This window comes from Hypomesus nipponensis, chromosome 22 (genome assembly GCF_054491055.1).
Source record: "Hypomesus nipponensis isolate SF chromosome 22, ASM5449105v1, whole genome shotgun sequence".
NCBI classification, from domain to species: Eukaryota; Metazoa; Chordata; class Actinopteri; order Osmeriformes; family Osmeridae; genus Hypomesus; species Hypomesus nipponensis.
The window spans coordinates 7,006,967-7,028,898 of NC_140382.1; the positions used below are offsets into that span (position 1 = coordinate 7,006,967).

The window sequence follows — 21,932 nt, forward strand, 5'->3', positions numbered from 1 at the left end:
ACCAGCTGTCAAGGTTTTGAAGGTTTTTTTTAATTCATGGGACAAAAAATAAACACTCAATGACAAACAGATGGTGGTTCTCGATAGATGAATCTGAGACCCACTTTGCATGGTGAACAGTTCATGGAACACAAATCATCAGAGCTGCAAAGTTCAACACAAGTTAACATGGCTCAACTGAAATATGGACTACAGGGGGGCTTAGTATTGTTATTAGCACAATATAGCACAACAAAAAACAAGACAGGGGGAGTTACAGTCCTCATGTAAGAGACAACAAACGATACAAGCTCAAATCCTTTTAAAGCCATGCAATACATCCTCCACCCAGGGTCATGTTCTCAGCTGGCTCTGTTCTGACACTGTCATGAAATACCAGGGTTGTGGTGGTCTAATAACCAAGCTTCACAGGAGAGATCAACATTGTCCCCAGTAGGCCTACTACAGCCTGTCAGACCACCTCTAACAAGTTTAGCTGTAGTGGATCAAATTCCTCCCAAACGCTCCTCTTCTACTAGTCCATTGTGTCTTGAGTGTCGAGGGTCTTTTCTAGCGACAGTCATTTGAAAAAAGGATCTCCACAGGAAAGTCCATGAGGAACAGTGAGGAGTCGGGGTCCTTCATGCAGCATTGAAATGCATTTGAACAGTGAATGAATATGCCTTACAGCTGTCCTAATGATCCCTGTATCTACAGTGTCTGTAAGCGAGGGTGGAGACAGGAGGAGTTCAGGCAGTGGTCTGATTCACAGTGCTCTCACTCACAGCTAGTCACATCGGCTCAATTATGGAAATAAAATCAAACTAAAAAGGAGTTTTATTCGACTTGAAATAAAATATAATCCTAAACTCTTATTGTTGGTCTGTCTCCTCAGAGAAGTCTAGGTCGAGGAGGGGCCAAAGCAAGACAAGGAGACATTGTTTTTAGAAAAACAACATTCTGGAAACATTCGGACACATTCCTCTTTGCCGTATGGAAATACATAGGCTACTGGTTGACAGTTGTGAGGAATCACAACGCTGACCTAGGAACAGCTCAAATCATAATCCCATAGTGACTGGGGTCACCTGGACCTGGGCTCTGCATCTGACATCTGTTATGTCTCCTCAGAAGTCTAGGCCGTGCAGGATAGCAAGCAACTCAGCTAACTCCTCCTGATTAAACGGGAGTGTGGTTTGCTGTTATGGTCTTTCTCTGCAGTAGCAGAGTGGCCTTCCTCCTACATGGTTTGGCCCTCAATAAGAGAGCAGTGTAGATAGAACCAAGTCTGACTTGACAACATGGAGTTCAGTTTGACCATTAGCCAACTGTACCTGGCATTGGCATTCAGCGCAGGCCAGCTGGAGGCCTCCTCTGGAACACCACAGTTTCTGAATGGTTAGGGTTCAGCTATGATGCTACTGTGACATCAAAGATTAGCACCCAGTAGTATGCAGTTTAGTATTTGAGAATCACCACAGATTAATGATGAGACAAAGGAGTACAAGTATTCCTTTTTTGCAGTCCATTTTTTTTTAAAGACACTTTGATACATTTTGATACAATCCCATTACATTCTAGAGGTTAATCAGGTTTAGTAATATTCTTTATAAACAAGATAAAAATATGGGACATAATATAGATGAAAACGCTTAAGCAGACATGGTAGGCTGTGGGTCTAAACAGGCAGCTCAGGACCACACAGCAGTGCTCACTCTTCACTGAAAGCCACTGGTAAAACCTTAAAGCAACTTGGACTCGTATACTGAATATAAAATTGGCACACACTAAAAGGTGAATAACAAGTTAAAAGCCGGACGAAACAAGAGAAAAAAAAGCTGGAAAATCCAGGAGAGTGATTGTGTATGTGTGTAGGTGTGGGCGTGCGTGCCTCGCTCCGGAGAGAGAGAGGGAGGACGAAAGCAACAAGGGGGAAGTGGCGTGATGTGGGATTAGGTTTCCGTCTTCTTCTTGTTCTTCTTCAGGAAGGAGGGCGTGCGGAACTTCTTCTTCTTCTTGGAGGGTGATTTACTGGGAGACCCGTCGCTGCCCGCCTCGCCGACAGCGGCGGGGTCTTCGGGGGCATAGGCGGGCTCCTCCCCCTCAACCTCAACCGCCTGCTCTGCGGCGGCGGGCGCGGGGTCTTCTGCGGGGAGGGGGGGGGCGTCAGAGGGGTCGTCCGGGGTGAGGTCGGGGAGGGTCTGTCTCATGGTGGCTGCGTCGCTCTCGTCCTTAAAGGTGTGATCAGGCTGGGACTCTGGGGGGAGGGGAGGTAACACAGTCAGGTCAGACTGAAAACGGTTGGTTCACAGGGCCTGAGGAGCTGAAAACAACCACTAGAGGCTGCTGGAGAGGGGACGAGGAGTTGGATTATTACTAGAGCGAACACCAGAACGTGCGATAATCACCCTCAACCCTTTCCGTCGACTAGAGAAAAAACTGCTCACAAGCCAGCCAATAATCAGATTAGCTAAACTGTCCGTCAGTACTGAAGCGCAAACCAAGCCAACACCAATTGAGCTATTTATTAGCCATCTATAATGGACTATCATTCTTTCTTTCCAGTAAGGATGGTCAGCAGTAATGAAGAGTACTAACTCATCATTGTAACTAGCACCTACATGACAACAGCCTTGATCTACTTTATCTGTCCCGGACGTAGCCTGGAGTATTATTTTCTCCATGGTGCTTTCACCAGACAACCATCACTTTCAGATCACACACTGGTTTGTCAAGGCACAGTCCTCCTCTAAGATCAGTGAGCTCCATGCTATAATCTAGTGACTAGCATGCTCAACCAGACACAACTATATTCAACGTTGAACCTCAGTCTCCGGTGAGGACCTTTTATTTACTGATGGTTTTATGGGAGATGTGACAGATATATCAGCCGTAACACCAGGTGAAAGACATGAAGCACAGTGTAGCCTGCTTGGACCAACACAGCCTCACGTGCTGCAAACAGCTTTACGTGCTGCAAACAGCTTTACGTGCTGCAAACACAGCCTTATGTGCTGCACACACAGCCTGACACACTACACACACAGCCTCACACGCTGCACACACAGCCTCACACCCTACAAACACAGCCTCACACGCTACAAACACAGCCTCACACGCTACAAACACAGCCTCACACGCTACAAACACAGCCTCACACCCTACAAACACAGCCTCACACCCTACAAACACAGCATCACGCCTTGTAAGCCAGATACAGCTCGTATCCATTTACAGAAACAAAAACCAAGTACTGAAGAGTGGAATACCTGTCAGGACACACACCTGGGGAAGGAAGCAGAACATCCAGTCACACAGTTTTATACTCTACCTGTTCCTGTGTACTCAACACAGTTTCTATGACAAAGCGCGTGGATTCAGATAGAACGTTTTTAAGATGTGGATGTGTCCAGAGGTTAATTGATACTTTCGCAGCGGGTCAACTCCAGGAAGGAACAGAGGTTGCCTAGTAACAGAGTCATTGCCAGCTTTTGTTGTCAGATTAGGCTCACTGTCTGAGGAGCTCCAGGTCTCTGGTGAGTCGTACTATTCAACATGTATTCAGCGTCATTTGTGTGTAAATACAACAGATTTTTGTATTGGAAGTATGCTTTTTGTCGTGGTAGGACTCCCATTTTGGGGCCTATATGATCAGCGCCCTGTACTCCACTCCCCAGACAGGAGGACGGTCTGAAACAGCAGCCGACAACAAGGACTTCCGGACGAGACAGGAAGGAGGAAGAAGGGGACGGGGAGATTCTTCCTAGGCTGAGAGGTTAGTTCAGCCACGAGGAGGTGAAAGGATGAGGCCATGCAGAGGAAGATAAGGGGTTAGTGAGAGAACACAGGCGAGAGGGTGAGGGTTGGAACAGTACGTACTTACTATGGCAACAGGTATTCTTTAGCATTCCCATCTCCTGATTGTAAGGCAGCCACAAAGAAGAAAAAGCACAAGTAGAAACAAATGTCTATGCAGATCAAACACAGCCACCGTGTTAAAGTCCAAACCAAATAAGGAAGAATTAAAACAAACGTAGTGGTAGAAATACCAGGAGTGTAAAGTAACCAAATCAAAAGAATGGAAGCCATTCTTGAAGACTCCAGAAGATGGAGAATGAGAGGAAGATGAAGGTATATATATACTATGGACAGTCAGATTCAGGTTACTTTATTAAAACAATACAATAAGGCGTTAGATTACACCATTGTGATTGTACAAAACTAATCACTTCCTCTCTTAATCCCACTTTCTATTTGACTTCCTCTGCCCCCATTCCTCTGTAGTAGACTGGTAAGGTAAGTCATTCGACTTACCATTTTATCAAGTCATTTATATACATAGTTATGACTGACTGAGGTGTAATCCAACAGTAATAAAGACCAAGAGGGAGAATTAAACAAACAAACTTACTCTCATGCAAGAAATGTGTCAGATGTATAAACTTAGTCTGTCTAGAATCCCTGTTAAAATTCGAACCTGATACCCCCAGATTAAAATCAGTTGTTATCTCGTACTTCCTTTTAAATGTGTATTTATTTAATATGGTATCTTAATACCCATATTATTTTTATAATTATAATTGAGTAAACCACGTGGCCTCTTGGTCTGTTATTACAAATCAATAAAGGACAAAGAGTAACACAGCAGCACCTACAGTAGTGTGTTAAAGACCACATCAAACAGCAAACACCACCCCCACCTCGCAGACACAGGGACGCACCCCAAGAGTTCCTTCTGTTGGCCTTGGAGACGACCCACCCAGGAGGGAGAGGACACCACCAACCAGCCAATCAGCTACTTCCAAATCGGGGTCAGAGGACCTCACTAACCAGCCAACCAGGAGAGGCCGTAGAGAGCCAGAGCACCGTGGGGCACGAGAGAGGGGCCGACCTACCTTCCTCTGCTTTGACGGGGGTGCTGGGAGGGGTACGCGTCTCCTCTTGACCTCTGGCCTCCAGCTCAGGCTCCGCTACCTGTTCCTGGTCTGGAGAAGCCACACAAAAGAAACGGCATAGCTCACATCAACCGACGACAAAACACTTGGCCAGGCGTCACCACAGTCTGTAACGTCCGATTGGTTCAGGTGGTTAGTCGGCATCCAAATGTGGTTTACGCGGTTAGTTTAGGAGGTTCAAAGCTCAGATCCACCCGAGATGTTCCACCAGAGACCAAAATGCTTCCCTTCCACCAGAGAAAGGAGGAGTGGCAGATGGAGGAGGCGGATGGAGAGACTGGGAGAGGGGTATTGGTTGCAAATACAGGAAGTGGCACACCGAACGAGCCCCAGTGGAGAGAGATAGAGAGCCAGTCCACCACTTTCACCAAACGAACGGATCAGGATCCTGCCAATCAACCAGCCAGGGGTGGGACCTTCCAGACCAGAGGGATAGAGGGAGAATGCGGTGGAGGGGGAGGGGGGAGGATGGGGTAGGGGGAGGTGGACTCCAGGGTGCAGGCCAGGATGGGGGTAGGTGGGCCCGGGACAGCCAGGGAGGGTGAGGGGGGTCTGGGCAGGGCAGCAGCAGAAGGTACCTGGAGGCTGGTCCTCCTCCACGGCCTGCTCCCTGCTGCTCACACTCAGCGCCCGCAGGACCGCACAGTGGAACTCCTTCTGAGGGGATTCTGGCTCTGACCTCCCCACCGGCCCCTCGCCGGAGGTCTTGGGACTCCCCTTCCCGGAGGTGGGGGGAGGAGTCGGAGGCCTGGCCAGCGGCAGTGGGGGCGGCGGGGGGAGGCGGGGAGCCAAGGGGGTCCCGGGACTGTCCCTGTTCCAGCTGGGTACCACTGACAGACGAAGGGGGGGTTGGATTCCCTGGAGGGATGGAGGTAGGGAGCGGTCCCTCCACAGGCTCAGAGAGCTCTGAGCTGCTGCTGGTGGTGGTGGGAGGAGCCTGGTCGCTCTGACCCCGACCCTGCACTGAATGGGGGCAACATAACACTTTGTCTGCATGTGACGCTGCCAGTGTCTGGGGTCAGGTGGGGAGGGCCGCAGAGAATCCACACATCATCCTTAGAGCACAGACAGGGCTGGGACCTTGTCATGACACGCGCTGATACAGTACATCTGACAAGGACAGGCACGGGGACAAAACACGACAACACTTTCATTTCCTCGCCCCCCCCCTTCCCCGCTCTCACCTTCCGGTCCTTTCTGTTTGAGCTCCACCTCCTTGCGATATTCCTCCAGCTCGTGGTCGGTCAGCTTGGTGAAGGGGTTGGGCCCCTGCTTGCTGACCACCACGTGAGGCTGGAACTCCTTCTCTATGATGGCCTTGGATGCCGTCACCAGCTCCCCCTGCAGACGGACAGAGGGAAAACAGGTGGCAGGTGTCCATAAAAAAGACAGGGAACATTCAAGGTTAGAGTTTGACAAAACGTGCAGTCAGGCCAACACTGACAGCTAGCGATGAGTGTTACAGATTGTGGATTCAAACTGATGGCGCTGTAACCCGTTCCTTTTGCTGACAGTGCAGGTATAACACAGAGCAGAGGAGTAATACTGCACACCAAACCAGCCCTAAGTCCCCCATTTATATCCATATATATACATATAATGCTTTTGACAAGACAGTACAGTGTTGTAAAGTTAGCTGTGTCAAGTCATCTGGTAAGAGTTCCTTCTGGCCACACCCACTTCGGTTAAGACGAGGCTGGGGGAGGGATTGGGGCGCATTGTGATGATGTCACAACAGGAACAGGAAGTACCTTTCTAAAAGACTTAGCAGGGCTACGGGCCCCCTCTGACACATCAGGGCCATCAATACAGTCCATACAGTCAGAGAGAGGGGCATCCTGCAATATTAGATTGAGTGAGGGGGACACACAAGCCAGACTTCTTTCTCATTCTCTCACGTGTGTACAGTCAAATACACGTAGGCCACACACACACACACACTCCGGTGCACAGGCATGCAGAGACAGCTGGCTATAGGAAGCTGATGTTGCAAATGGAATGATCAAATAATGCAATGCAAAATCAGACATACAGAATTACACCTCGCTACCATAATCAGCTTACATATGGCTTCACGCAAAAAACAATAGGAAAAACCAGACACTAAAATGTCTCAATCTCACAACAATTGAGACCATGATGTACAGAATTAAAGTAAATCCTGAAAAGGGGGAGGGGCCATGTAAACATGAGAGGCCTGCAGAAAAGAAATCTACCAATCACAGCAATGCACTTGAGTAAACCGGCCAACCAAAGGAGAAGACAAAAACGATAATGAAAAGGCAGCAGAACCCAGCCCAGAGGAGGAGCCAGCGCCCCCTGTGGTGGGTGGATGCTAGGCAGCGGGAGGTTACCTCTGCCACATACTCACCTGCCACAGTGACTCTCTCTGGGGTCAGAGAATAATGGCACAGTTACACAAAAGGTCCATGCTCTGGGACACAATATGGAGGACATTCTGGCTCTAGGATACCATACGGAGGCCATTTTGGCTCCCTGTTGTGGGTGAAGTCGTTTTTTGATCTAACATCTCTATTATGAACGGGTGTTTATGACACCTTGGAGAAGCAGAACTGATGATAGCACAGTATTTCATATTACCTTTATCCTAATACTGCAGCACAGACATATGCAGTGCACCTGGGTCACACACAAGATTTACAATACCCATAGACACCAAAACTGGTGCTGCGCCGTGGGAACATGATCACCCCAGGAGTGCAACCTCAGCATGCTAGGTGAACTAAACAAAGCGCACCTTAGGTATTTCAATGTGTGTGTCGGATACCAGTGTGGCTGGCTGGGGCCGCTTGTTTCGTCTCACCTGGACAAAGGAGCGCTCCATGACAGAGCCGCAGAGCAGCTGGGACTGGGGCCCTGCAGTCTTGATGTCCTGCAGGTTCTGGTCGCGGATCTACAGAGGCAGGAGGGAGGGCGGAACAGAAATGACATGAGGGGAGGGAGAGGAATCCTCCTTAATTGTCTATATCGGCCTTACGAAAACGTCAATAGCACAGTCCATCTGGACAAAGGACAGACAGAGTAGAGCTATATGGAGGACTTGTCCCAGGGCGGTCCGTGTTGAAAAGGTTTACCTTGTTCCTCATCTCCAGCACCTCTTTGGCGTTGGTGTTCATGGGGATGAACTGATTGGCTACTGCCGCCTGGCGAACCCCCTCCTCCTTTGTCCACTGCAACCACGACAACAGAGTTAACCAACCACCTCTGTGCCCAATCAATATGACACAACATGAACATTTATAAAAATATGAAGAATATGTACAGAAAAACTACGCAGGCCCAACAACACAGGAAGTGTCATGCTGGTCAAACTGAAATGGAGGAGGAGGAGGAAGATGATGGTTCTGTTGAAAGATTGATCAAAATAAAACTCAACCTGGAGCCAGTCAACCAATGATGATGCCCCTCATAAAAGGTAATCCCTCCCAGTTATCCTCATTGGCACATGCAGGTAGTATTCTAGGTGTCAACACAAACACGCCATCTTAGCCATAGACTACTACTGACGACTGCAAAACTCAGTACACACCACCGTCATCATCATCATTGATATACCGTCGTTCCCCAATTCAAAAGCAGTGAAACAAAAACCGAACACTACCAAGGCCAACAGAAATCTAGTCAGAATGAGAAAGAGGGCGAGGGGGGGGGGGGGGGTGAGGGCGGAGGGGGGGTACAGTGTGCGAGGGGTGAGGGGTGAGGCGGTGATGGAGCAGTCTTACAAGCTGGTGTGGCTGTGAGGGGTGAGTGAGTCGGCATCGCCATCATCATGTCCCAGATGGCACACGGGTCAGGACGACAGAGAGGAGAGAGAGACACACACTGCACACACACTGCTCCAGGGATCCCCGCTCTCCAGGAATGAACCTGTGTTCTAATGCTCGCTAGTTTTCAAGTTTGTATAGGGTTTGATCCATGTTGATCATGACCAACACTGATTATCTAATGAGCTTGAGAGCTCTAAAAGAGCTTAAGAACAGAAAGGCAGATCATTGCTTTAGTTGAGATCCTTGGCTGACATTCTAACAACCCATCCAAGACAACACACAAAACTCTAGAAACGGCCCCATTCAGAAGTTAACAGGAACTTCAACTTGATCAGTTCTTAAAAAAAAAAAAAAAAAAAAGTGTCGCACTCTGTCCCATCTAGTAAATGGCCCAGACTTGTTTCTGATTCTTCCAACCTTGACCACACATAGCTTTCATTTTCCTCTGTTTTGTTTTTCTTTTAACTTATTTGTGTAGTTCTGGGGAAGAACATCCGAGATGTGGCTATACTAGAAGTTTCTACAGCCTGCTACCACACCATGTATGGATGTTAGACCCGTCACCCAAAGCCGAGACTCATCTTCAACCAAGTAACATGAAGAAAATAAAAGCAGATTCCGGTACAGTCTTTTCCTCTTGAGAGTTACAAAACCCAAGGCAAATTAGATTAAACTGAACCTTCAGTGCAAATCATAAATAATCAAACTGAAAGACAAAATCATATTTCCCCCCCTGTTTAAGATGCATGTTGTCACTCTGCGTGTTGAGGGAGCATGTAGAGAGACAGAAGCCCAGGGGCGGTTCATTCCAGTCAGCCATGTTTGAGGGGGCCTGTCGGGCCCGGATGTGGAGGGAGGAGCAGGGCATTATGGGTAGAGAGGCTGGGTTCATGGATGGACATGTAAACATGGTATACTCACTGAGAGAGCCTCACAACACAACACACCTACTTCCTCACAGGAGATAACAATCGGTTCAGAAGTTAAGAACGGTTATAATGGCCTCCGTTGTGGTCTTCAACAAATCCGGTCATGCATAGACAAGCACACTTTATGGGGGTCTGGGGTCATACTTCAAACAGAAAATCAAACTTAAGAATAGAAGGTAGTTTGAAAAAAAAACAAAACAAGGAGGGCAGTTGAGGGTGTTTTGGGGAGAGGAAAGGGGGCAGGGAGTCACAAAGAGACCCCATATGGCTGACATCATTAGTACGAGGTGGGGGGTGCACCATCCACACACAAGACGCATAGGGCCCCACCTGGATCCAGGTCAACCAAAAAGGTGAACAAGGAAACACGCCTTCGGTTTTAGACCGAGGCGAGTCGAGCACGTTAGTCGTCTTCCTCGGGTCAGACAGGAAACAAAACGTACGACAGACAGGAAGCGAGGGGCAAGTGCAGCAGTGGTTAACAACCATCAGGCCATGCCCACCAGTGGCCTCATGTCTCCCCCCCACCCCCGACACTCTTCCTGGACAACACCCACAATGCATTTCACCACTACTCATGCAACACGGCATGCGCTGGGCAGCTGAACTGGCACTCTGAAGCGGGGGAAGGGGGGGGGCAGGGTGGTTAGGTATCACTCCTCTACACAGGAGGGGTTTGTCTCGGGGCAGGACAAGGGCCAATGGGAAGATCTACGAGAGAGAGAGAGAGAGAGAGAGAGAGAAAGAGAGAGGGCGAGAGAGAAAGAGAGAGAGGAAAACGGGAGACAACTCCAACTGCACTTCTCTGCAGTAGACTTCAGTCATGTGATCTATCGCTCCCCCCCCCCCCGGGGAGGCCTGGAGAGCCAGTCAGCTGCCCCAGATCAACAGTAGCAGTAGGTCTAAACTAGGAACAGTAAGGTAGGCACAGACCAAGCAGTTGGTAATACAGCTTGGCACGCAGACACCGGACGAGAGAGACTGCAGCAGGGGTTTGACGTGATCGTGTGTTATGTTGGTCCACACCTTAGCCTTGGCCTTGGGGCTGCCCGCCTCCGAGCCCTCCTCCTCGCCGTCAGGGCGCCCGGCCGAGCCCAGCCAGCGCGTCTTGTCACGCGGCTGCTTCTGAAAGCTGTGCTTGAGCGGGGAGCGGGCGCCCGAGTCGCTGTCCTCGCCGTACGAGTAGGAGCCCACGGCCGAGGACGCGAGCTCCGCCTCGCTGGACTTTTTGTGTTTGTCCCGGAGCGCTGGGCAGCGGTAGGGGTAGCCGGTCCTGTAGCCCTGGGAGACGGGCAGAGAGAGGGAGAGGAAGACAGGGAGAGAGAGGGAAAGGGAGGAAGACAGGGAGAGAGAGGAAGACGGGGAGAGGGAGGAAGACGGGGAGAGGGAGGAAGACGGGGAGAGGGAGGAAGACGGGGAGAGAGGAAGACAGGGAGAAAGAGGAAGACGGGGAGAGAGAGGGAGGAAGACAGGGAGAGAGAGGGAGTGAGAGACAGAGCAAGAGTAACGGGGTAAAATAAGGTCAAAGGAAGGGAAGCCATTTTTAATTGTCGAAGGTACCAAGCATTCAATATCGTCTTGTTCAACATGAACTTCCCAGGAGCATTCAGACAGGATGAGGGTGGTCTCTCTCTCCTACCAGGTTGTCCAGCATCCTCATGTAGGCCTCAAACTCCTGCTCCCCCACCTGCCACTTGGGCTGGGGGCTGGACCCCTCAGGGGGGGGCTCCGGGACACGGGGCCGAGACTTGTACTTTCCTGGGTCCAGCATCACCAGGTTGTCTGGCCCCCCCGCGCTGGCCAGGGTGCGCACCTGTGGTCAGACACACCACACACACACACACACACAATACAAGCAGACAAACATGGATACACAGTCAGAGAGACAGAAACATATATCCAGCCAGACAGCAGCAGCGAGAGAGCAGAGTGATGTGAAGTGTGCGTGCGTGTGTTACCTGAATCTCACAGGCCGTCACCAGGTTGTGGATGTAGTAGAAGGCTTCCTCCACAGTCTCCCCCACAGACACCAGGCCGTGGTTCCTCAGGATCAACACCTGGAGGGGCCGCGCAGGTTAGTACACACACACACACACTGGCACAAATACACACCAGGTATGTCCATCTCCTCATCTTGTCACACACACACAGTTTTGGTTCTCAACCACACACACAGACTCACCTTGCTCTTGGGCCCCAGGTTTTTTTGGATGAGCAGGCTCTCCTCCTGGTCCACCAGGATGCCGTGGTAGTCGTGGTAGGAGACCTCTCCCAGAGACAGGGCTTCCGGAGAGATGGGCAGCAGGCCACACTTCATAGCAGACACCTGACACACACACACACACACATCAGGTCACACCCAAGTTTAGGGGTCTCCCTCTCTGCACCCCATCACTCCCTCCATCCCTGTCCCTCGCCTGCAGTCACCTGCCCCTCTCTACCTCCATCCCTCCCCAAAGCCCTGCCCCCCCCTCCATACCGCGGCGCCGGCTGGCGTGTGGATGTGGACGATGCACTTGACGTCGGGCCGGGCGGCGTAGATGGCAGAGTGGAGGGTGAAGCCAGCCTGGTTCACCCCCAGGTTGGTGCTTCCCCGGTCCACTATCTCGCCCTGCATGTTGATCTTGACCTGGACACACACACATACACACACGAGGGGAGTGCACAGTCAGACGACAGGACGGGGACGGGAGGAAGAGGAGGACGGGGGCGGCGGAGGAGGAGGAGGAGGAGAGGAGGGGAGCGGAGCAGAGGGTCTCACTCACCAGGCTGGAGGCTGACACCTCACTGTACAGGAGACCAAAGGGGACGATCAAGAATCTCTCCTCCTCAGAGTTCACCCTCACCTGGGTGGCGCAAAGTCACAATGCACACGCATGTGAGTCCACACGAAACCGGGAACGCCGTCTCACGGTGCCATGTGGACCACACAACGGGTGGTTGGCATTTCTGAACAAGTCACTTCGAAGGGCACGTGTTGCCTCGCGTGACAGAGTTGTTTGTGCGTGCGTGCGTGCGCGCGCGCGCACTTACCGTGAGATGGTTGTAGATCAGCTGGGACCAGCCGAACAGGTCTGTGAGGCGGTAGAAGGCAGCCAGTCTGCAGCGCTGCAGCTTCTCTCCCTTGTCATAGGAGATGGAGTCCGAGCCGCGCAGGTCGTTCACGGGGGTCACCATCCCCAGACCTGGACATGGGGGAGGAGGGGGGGGGGGGGGGGGGGGGCTCAGTCAACAGACACAGCTTTCTGGGTGGTGCATACTCGCGGGAAGCGGGGTACACGATGGCCTGGAGCCACTAGAGTACGCGTACATACTAGCGTGGGCCCTGCTCGTGTACGTACTCATGTTGAGGGCAGCCATGCCCCCCTGGGGGGCGGCAGGGTACATGGTGGGCATGGAGGTGGTCATGAAGTCGGCGATCTGCTGCAGGGCCAGTAGACTGGTGGGGGTCTTCCCCTTCTGGAACTGATCCTGGATCATGGTCTCCAGCTCGTCACAGAAAGCCTGGATGTTGAGGGGGGGGGGAGGGTACAAGTTAGGGTTGGACTCACAGACACGCATCCAGGCGGACACAGCTCTGCTTTCTGTTGGACGACTCGCGTGTCTCCGTCTAACACTGTCCTATCTGACAGCACGCTATTCGCCTGTGCTTTGGGCAAGCACTTAGGCCAACTAATCAGAAGCCTCCTCTCTAGCCCTGCCCCAGTCTCAACCCCGTCCTTCCAGCTCTTGGAGTAATGTCTTTCTTCCTGTTGACAATGTCGCCATACACACAGCAGAGACAGAGGTGAACCCTCAAGGAACTGGGAGAAGAACAGACACACTGTTGATAAAGACAAAGCTGATTTTGTCATGTGATAGGTGGGAGGTTATACTATTAGCCTGTGTATTTGTGTGTGTCCGTCAGTGGATTGTGTGTATGTGTGTATGAATGTGTCTGTCTGCGTGTGTGTATTTAGAATGCGTGTCCGTGCCTATTGTGTGTGTGTGTGTGTCAGACTGACCGGACTCTGCAGGATCATGGACACCCTCTTCCTCTGCTCCATCATGTTGAAGTCCTGCCGAAGGTCGGGCGCCATGTTCCTCTCCCGCTGGTACTCGGCGCTCGTCTCGTCCACGCGGTCAAAGTAGCGCTCCTTGTGGGGCGCAGTGGTGGGAGGCGGGGCCGTCACCACCCCGGCACCTGAGTCACCGTTCATCCTGGTGTCAGCTCCTGGGGGTCAGAGGTCAGAAGGGCGGAGGTTCACTTCCTGTTCAGGCAGGACTGAAACACAGTACGGTGCCGTGCTCAGTGGAAACAAGGCTCTCTGCTTGCAGGCCCGGCACTCTGATAGCCAGCCTCCTCTTAGCGCTCTGCTTCCTGTCATGTGACCTTCCCAGGGGGCCTTTGCATTGATTTTCTGCCAGATTATGGGAGGTCCAAAACAAGCGGTGTTGGCTTTAATAACACAGTAAGCTAACCAGGGAGTGTCTCTACACCACCACTGCCTGTCCTCGTGAGAGCTCCGGCTACAATAATATGTGTAAACTAGGGTGACCAGGCATTTGATCTTTTCTCTCGCTTCACACAGAGACAATTTTGATTGGCTCTGGTTTTCGAAGCTGTCCTCTACGCGAGTTATCAAAAACGTTAGACTACCTCTCAGCATTGCTAATGTGTCCCACACTGTCCCACACAAACATTCCCTTTGTCTCACATTAGGTTTGATGGGATCTGGTCCCCCTAGAGACTGTGAAGGGTCCTGAAATGTACTGTCGATGGTCTAAATGGAAAGGGAGAGGGTGGGGGGAGGACACAGGCCCTGGCAAACGCACCATAATATAACTTATCCCCATTACTCTCCAACATAGATCCTCTGCCAAATCTGTCCACAGGGCTGCCATGGCGACCACAGACCCGGCCTAAACCCTGCAGAACTCACTGCAGAGACCAGAGCAGAACCTCCGGAGAACGGGGGAAGAGGAGGGGGAGAAAGAGGAAGCGGTGGGCCGTCTCTGTGTTCCACTCACATCTTGCTGTATTTAAGGGCCAAATTGTCCTCATCTCATTGGATAAATTCTCATTCCCATCAGTCAGTGGATGGACCGTGTGACGGCAGTGATTGGTCCTGGTGCCAGACACACTCATTAGGCCCCGACGGAGACCACAAACCTCTGACCTATCAGTAATACGATTGGCTCACACTGGCTCTGGCCTCAGATAACCTGAACAAGGTGGATGAAGGAGGCGGGGGGATTGCTGCAGGCTCTGAGCCAGATACGACTGTGGAAGATGTTGGGCTCTGTCTGTTCCCTGGCTGTGCTCGCCTGTCTTGTCCTGTAGCCGCGTTCCCTGGGATGCGAATGTACCCGGAGCCCTAATAACAGGCTGTACGGACTGTCCTCCTGGCAGACAACAGGACCTGAGCCAGCAGCATCAGTCTGTCTCTCTGCTCTGGGGGAGGGAGAGAAGGACAGAGGGAGAGAGGGACACAGACACTGGACAGAGAGAGAGGGTTGATGCTAGTGGCTTTCAGGCAGGGCTGCTGACTCATCTGTCCAGGCTGTCTCCGTTCTTCTGTGCTTCTGATTTTAATTCCTGTTGCTGATGATGATATGCATATCATATCTGACTGTCTGAGTTCCCTTTAAAACAAACACCCTTTCCCCCCTCCCTGTAACCCTGCTTCAGAGAAGAGCAGGAAATAACTGACAGGTTATGTCATGGTGTCCTCCCATCCCAGAATGCTCCGGAGGCCCATGCTTCTCTGCAGCCCTGCCCGTCTCCCCTCACATCCCAGGTCTAGAGGGAACGCAGAAATGGGAGCGCTGCACAGGGCTGAAACATGCCATCCACCAGGCGAGTCATAGGGAGTCTCTGTTAGCTCACTGCCTCACTGAGAATCTCTCTAGGCTGGATGTGTTTAGTGGGGGTGTGGAGGGATTAGCTCAGCCTCAGGGGGGGATTGTGGTTTCATAGAGACGTGCGCAGCTTTGATGGATACGGGGGGTGTGCAGTGAGTTGGCAGTTGTTGATGTACTCATCCTAATGCCTGTGGCACACAGGTCGTCTCACCACTGTCACGCGGCCGAGGGGGGGTTCAGGAGTGCGGGCTGACTCGGCCGCACGGTGGTCACTATGGCAACTGTGCGTTGCCGTGGAAACCAGGGAAACCAGGACTGTTTGAGCGGTGAACGTGTTATGTAACCGATACCACAAACTGCTCCAGGAATGGAGACCTCCTCGGTGACTTCACCGAGCGTCCAGATGTGTGTGTGAACCCCCTTCTTTGTCTATGCGGGCCTCCACCGAGGCCATTTTGTTTTAAAATACACCACCATCGCTCCTAGATGTGCAGTGTTATGGGCGGATGAGTGGGTCTGAAATGGGAGACGAGCTGGAAGCGTAGTATTGATTACAGACATTATTTAGGAGTCATGCAGCCCCCTTCACTGTTTGTGTAGCCTAATGCCAAACTAAAATGTTAGCTTCTCAGTTAGTTGGAAGGCTGACAAGAATATGACAGAAAGGAAGCGTGGGGTTGTGATGCATGGAGCAGGAAGTTGATTTCTAAAATCTTTTTCATCTGTGCCAAAAGGTCATAAGTAACGGAAAGGAGAGAATAAAAGAAGCCAGATTTGGTGAGATCCAAAAATATGCCAGTCAAGCTAAATGAAATGAGTGGATTATGTCCGAACGAGCGAGACAGAGACACAGAGAGAGCGAGAGAGACTCTTAAATAGGTCCTGGTGAATGTTTGTCAGCTGAGATGTGGAAGTCCAGCTGCTTCTCATACACCCCATCTACTACGCAGTGCCGGGACAGGAAGGAGGAGAATGCACTTAACAGAAGAGGCTGAAAGGAGTGCTGCGTCGGTGTCTCTGTGTCTGAGTGGTCCAGGTCATATTCACAAACAAGAATCGACAAAGCACGTCCCACTCACATGGGTCTGGTCCAAAACATAGCTTGCAATCACCCCTGCCCCGCGTCATAACGCAAAACCATGTCCTGGATTGAATCGTGCGTCTTAGTGTGGTTATGTAAACAAAACACGCTATTGGACAGGCAGTCTGTACCCTACATACCAGTATGGACCTGGCATAGTCAACTAGAGTACTGCAAAAATATAGTCTTCCTCTGTGGTAAGAGTATGCCCAGCCTCTGTCATACCCAGGTGACCCTGAGTGCCCCAAAGGAGTATGGGTACTGACAGGAAATGGAGACATGGTGTTTACGCACACTTCCCCTAAGTGTGTTTTACTCTCATATGGCAGCTGCAGACGAGTTTCAAACAAGGAGGATTTGTAACATGGAAACAAGTGCGTACTAACTACGGAATACGCTAAAGACTCAAGAACTTGTCTTCTCTCCTGAAATGGATGACGAAACAAAGACCGATTACCTCTATTCTAACTGGTAAATTCATAGACAGTAGCACCACTGGTGTTCAAGGCCAGGCTAGACCTAGTCAGTTAGCATGCTCATAAACATCTAACTCCAGTGGTGTAATGTAGTGGTGTTGACAGTGGCTGGAGAGAAGAGGACCCTCCCAGAGGTATTATCTAGCATTCACATACAGGATTACTGTCAAATGAGCAACTACTCCCCACAGTACAGAGTGCACACACACACACTCACAATCTTGGTCCATGGTGTTGTAGAAGAGCCGATTATAGCATTCCGAGTGGCCGGCAACGCACACACGCTGAGCACAAGTGTAGGCTAAATACAGCCCCTCTCTCCAGCTGGGATCTACAGCATGCTGTGGGACTACAGCACCCTACTCCGACATACCTCATGTTTTTATCTCAGTCCTCTATCTATGCAGTGAGTTCCGTTACACTGCCAAATAAAGGAAGGTGAAAGAGAGGATAACTTGATATGAAAATGCTCATGAACTAAGGGGTCATGGGTGTGGGTGTGGTGAGTGGGAGTAACACAAACACTAGTGAAAGAGAGACCTTTTGTTTAATAGTGTTTCTACGGTCGCTTTGGCAATACCAGAATCCCATTAAATATCATGCTCTGTCTGTTTCCAAGAGAGCAAAAGTACAGAAAGATCCCATGGAGCACAGTCTGGTTCCTCTCATTCCGACAGAGTAACGAAATGTAGGGAGTTACCCTCCCTCCCGCAAAGTTATCTCCACAGCTCGGGTTTTAGTCCTTCTAATCCTCATACGGCCGAAGGGGGAGGGGACTTACACCACACAGGAAAACTGTGAAAGCGACCAGTGGAACAGTTTAGCAGCTCTGTCCCTCGGTCAGAAGCAAAACTAATACCAATAGATAGCACGGCCTCATATCTGGCCATAGCCTGTGGATATATCCGTCACTGTGGTCCCCAGTTTAGCTCGTACATCTTCCTTGTCCTCCCATAGTAATGCTCTTAGCACGCATTTCACTTGCTGCAGCTGAGCAATTACACCCACGGATAAAGTGCATACTGTAACTAACCGTAAACACACTACGGCCATTAAGCCATTCAATGCAAAACTACGCACTAGTTGGTGGTTGGCGCCGCAGGGTCCAGCCGAGCCAAAAATCTCACTGGATATTTGTAGAGACTAAAATGAATGCGTTTCCTCACCCCAACACAAGCAGTGCCGACAATAATCTATCCAAACGTAGATGACGAAATGATGCAAAGTGCACACGGTGGAAATTAGCGTTTTGTTTTAGTCAAGTGCGTCTATTATACACAAGGTTTTCGTAGCCTATCTAAATATTTTGTTTCATTAAACCTCACGCTACTGGACTTTGTTGCCTTTTGCCGCAGCTCTTCTGCCGACTCAATTCATAGTGGAGGTTAGTGTGTGGGTGCGCGCTGGTTTGGTGGGCCGATTCAGCAGACTTTATGCCATCAACCACATCAACGGTCCAGTAGTACTCTGTCAAACTGCCCAACAACATCATCCAACATTGCAAAACAGAAACCAGTGAGACCTACACTCAGAACACATGAAGAAGGGTGCAATCATGGCAACACAGAAGCAATGCTGTCCGTCGCTGTGTCCTACAAAGACACTGGCGAGCGAAACACCTCAATAATTTAGTCTACATGGCCTTTCGCCATCTGGCCCCTACCTCTAAAATGCAACACTTTAAATGGTGTCTTCTTACCCTCTTTTAGCAGAAAATGCGTATTGTGGACTTGCTCCTTGATGAATGCAGCTCACTATTTTCACAGTTTATTCCGCTGTCCTGCTGTATTTTGCAAGGGCTCCCTTTGCTTGTTGTAGTTTCTGTTTGACTCCGCCCCTTTACCATCCTTGCGCTTGGGTGCGGCAGAGCTGTGAAGACTGGAGCGAATGATTGGCTATCCTAACAAAACACCAGAGCAACGACCAACGCCATTGGAGGTTTGAACGAGGTCGGCATTGTATCACTGATAAAACAATAGACCAATTTTATTATGTATATATGCCTAGATTATATAAAAGAGATGTAATATTAAATGCATCGGCCACTACCATGGCTCGTGTATTTTACCTAACCATATTCCTGAACCAGGTTATTGGTGTTGTGTATATCCAACATCAACTTTGGTGGCTGTGAATTTACTGCAGACACTTGAATGACGCATGTGCCAAATGTAGATTTTAGAATACAATACGTTTTATTCTGCTGTTTAAGACAATGTGAATAAAAACACATTGTTTCAACATTCAGTTGGATTTACAGTCAATTGGTTACAGTGTAGCGATCATGTACAGTACACCCTTCAATCAACTGTCTCCCTCTAGCGCCGCGGATGTAGACGGTTTTTCGCTAGGCTCGTTGAGTTCCATTGCGTAAAGCGTATCATCGACATCCACAGCACAGACCAAACCGCAGGTCAGTTACCGTTTTCAGCCTAGCTCATATATGTTTTTTATTCGCTGCTTTAGCTAGGCCTACATTTCAAGTCAGTGTAGGAATTAGTGACATGCTGTATCAACAGCCTGTTTACTGTGACAATACATTTCAGCTGATGTTTGAGGACTTCAACCAGAAAGCTATGCTAACTTGCTAGCCGAATAACCGTGATGCAATTCCGTCAATGTTGTGAATACTAGCCTAGCTATACAAGTAATCCACCTAGACAGCGTAAGCTAACTGGCTATTAGGTACGTTGTATGGCACTACAGGTTTATTTCCGCATTGAACTAACGAGCCAGGCAAGGAATGGATTAATCGACACTAAAATATCAGAATATTCAGTACAGAAAATGAATAGTTTCCTGCACATGTGGTATAGTGAGTGTGTTCGAGATGTCACCCAAATCCTATTTTTGTCAACTTTCATCGTAGTGTCAAGACAGAGTTTTTGATAGTCACGTACGCGACTTAAATTTTGTATTACTTTCTCATGGAATGAAAGCTTTCAGAGAGGCCAATAAAAAACGGGTTGTTCTGATTTGCGTGAATGAGACTATAAAATACAACCATGAACTTAAGTGTCTGTCCCAAATGACACCCGATGAAGATTTTTATCATAATGTCTGTTATTTGTTGTCCAGCAAGTCTTTCCAGCGTTTGAGGTATTTCCCCAGCGCAGCCCTGCCAAGCCCCAGACATGGTGTGTATCCCGTGCATCGTCATCCCAGTGCTGCTGTGGATCTACAAACAGTTCCTGGAGCCCTTCCTCTACCCCATCATCTCCCCCGTCATCAACCGCTGGTGGACCAAGAAGGCCGTCCAGGAGAGTGGCACTGGAGATGTGAAGGCTAGTGAAAAGAGCAACGGAGCATGCAAGGTAATCAACACTAGTAGCCTATTGATAGATTTGTATCCATATAGTGGGCGCTTTGTATGATTCAGACACGTTTAGCCGTGTCTATATGAACTACAGCCACTTAAGAAGGAATGTTACAAAACGTTATGTTATTGAATAGGCCCTAACCACACTGGTTATGTAATATAACTATGTTAACCGTTTATTGCCTTTCTTTCTAGACTGAGTGTAACGGAGAAGCTTCAAATGGGTCAGCGGCCTCTGTGGATGATAAAAAGACCAACTGACGTAATGCTCCGCATTTTAGGATGCACCTCGACTGTACATATTTTCATATTTAACAATTCCTACTTGTATCATTATTATTTTTCCTTCTAATTATTTCTGAAATCTCAAAAGGTTTAATGTCCAACAACATGCACTTACATGTCTTAAATTATAAATTGTATCTCCAAGCTGTCCCTATCATGCATTGTCAAAAATTATAGATCTGTATAATATAGAGACACTATTTTATAAACCAGAAATGTTCAGTAAAATGTGCGAATTTAAATAAAATATTGTGAATACTGGTCCTTTTGTGGTATCTGTGAGGTGCAAAACATAGAACAAAAAATCATTTTTATTGTTTGTTACTTTTTCAATTTATTGTAGCATGCAGTTTCAGGTGCTGAAATCTCCATCTGACTATGCCTGTTCTTACAGGAGAACGTAACCTGGCCAAGCAGAAACATTAAAATGATCAACTGAATCACTGTTGGCCAAAAATCACAAACACACCAGGTCTAAGCCAAAGTCCTTTCTTGCAATGCTGTAAGCAAAAGGGGATACCTTGTCATGTCATATTTCCAAAGAAAGTGGAATACAGACAGTATTATTTATGAGGACAACTGTATGCTGTTACTCTGAAACGTGATTTGTCCCTTTGTCACCACTTACAGGTTTACAGCTTGTATAACTGAGTAAGAGTCCATCTAATGATGGAACTAGCTGTATACAATGACAGATGTGTACCATCGTTTAGTTAGTATACATTATCAATCGAACAATAGATTTTCAAATGAAATGTCTAATACAGACATGAATATTCAAACACCAGCTCCATCATTGTTGTACAAGAGAGAAACAGGCTTGTTTTGCATACAATATAAGACCATTCTCAGTTAACATTGACAAGTCAGCAAATTTTCAAAATTCAAATAAAGCAGACTTCTATCCAGAGAAAAATACCACAACATCAACCAAATGTGGTAGTACTTATAATAATCAGTAATAATAATATGATAATAAAACCGTTATGAAGCGTTAAACTGTAAATCCTGCAGGCAAACTACAATATTTGGCGTGGCCACACAGTGGGCATGTGCAGCTCACTTACAGCGCTGAGGGCGTTGTATCACAACTACGATATCACCATGTATTCCTCCGCCAGAACAAGGGGGGCCGGACCACATGCTGGGCCCGGGGCAGTAGGGGTGTAGGGATACACTGGCAGGATCACAACCTTTGGACTGGCAGTGATGGGGTGGAAGAACTTAAGTGCAGTGATCAGTCATCAACCAGTCAATCAATCAATAAACTAGTACT

General features: G+C 49.2%; 2 protein-coding genes across 6 annotated transcripts; one reads left to right on the top strand and one right to left on the bottom strand.

Moving 5' to 3' along the window:
* Positions 1-1,793: 1,793 nt before the first annotated feature.
* On the bottom strand, positions 1,794-18,883 carry add1 (adducin 1 (alpha)). 5 transcript variants are annotated; one of them, XM_084686982.1, is made up of 16 exons: positions 18,752-18,883; positions 13,656-13,864; positions 12,993-13,155; positions 12,685-12,836; positions 12,417-12,497; positions 12,131-12,280; positions 11,834-11,977; positions 11,610-11,708; positions 11,291-11,464; positions 10,678-10,932; positions 8,030-8,125; positions 7,759-7,848; positions 6,119-6,275; positions 4,875-4,964; positions 3,249-3,264; positions 2,079-2,236 (listed from the first exon to the last, which is right to left on the bottom strand). In XM_084686982.1, the coding sequence occupies exons 2-16, from the start codon at positions 13,848-13,850 to the stop codon at positions 2,224-2,226; spliced, it is 1,875 nt and encodes a 624-aa protein (XP_084543108.1). In that variant the 5' UTR covers positions 13,851-13,864; positions 18,752-18,883; the 3' UTR covers positions 2,079-2,223. The 5 variants fall into 5 exon arrangements, with proteins under 5 accessions (XP_084543104.1, XP_084543108.1, XP_084543106.1 ...); XM_084686980.1 differs by lacking the exon at positions 3,249-3,264 and adding an exon at positions 3,859-3,896 and having other exon boundaries at positions 2,116-2,236; XM_084686981.1 differs by lacking the exon at positions 3,249-3,264 and adding an exon at positions 3,863-3,893 and having other exon boundaries at positions 2,124-2,236.
* Positions 18,884-19,361: 478 nt separating this feature from the next.
* On the top strand, positions 19,362-20,917 carry c21h18orf32 (chromosome 21 C18orf32 homolog). Its single transcript, XM_084686934.1, has 3 exons — positions 19,362-19,465; positions 20,131-20,366; positions 20,567-20,917. Exons 2-3 carry the CDS (start codon positions 20,187-20,189, stop codon positions 20,630-20,632), a joined length of 246 nt encoding a protein of 81 aa, XP_084543060.1. The 5' UTR covers positions 19,362-19,465; positions 20,131-20,186; the 3' UTR covers positions 20,633-20,917.
* Positions 20,918-21,932: the final 1,015 nt, after the last annotated feature.

What these genes read in the sequence shown, in the direction of transcription:
- add1 (XM_084686978.1), bottom strand. Translation starts at nt 13,850, where the DNA reads ATGAACGGTGACTCAGGTGCCGGGGTGGTGACGGCCCCGCCTCCCACC. An exon ending in TGAGGATGCTGGACAACCTG is followed by an intron (nt 10,933 to 11,290) that starts GTAGGAGAGAGA and finishes CCCGTCTCCCAG; the next exon opens with GGCTACAGGACCGGCTACCC. An exon ending in CAAACAGAAAGGACCGGAAG is followed by an intron (nt 4,965 to 6,118) that starts GTGAGAGCGGGG and finishes TGGCTTCTCCAG; the next exon opens with ACCAGGAACAGGTAGCGGAG.
- c21h18orf32 (XM_084686934.1), top strand. Translation starts at nt 20,187, where the DNA reads ATGGTGTGTATCCCGTGCATCGTCATCCCAGTGCTGCTGTGGATCTAC. An exon ending in AGAGCAACGGAGCATGCAAG is followed by an intron (nt 20,367 to 20,566) that starts GTAATCAACACT and finishes CTTTCTTTCTAG; the next exon opens with ACTGAGTGTAACGGAGAAGC.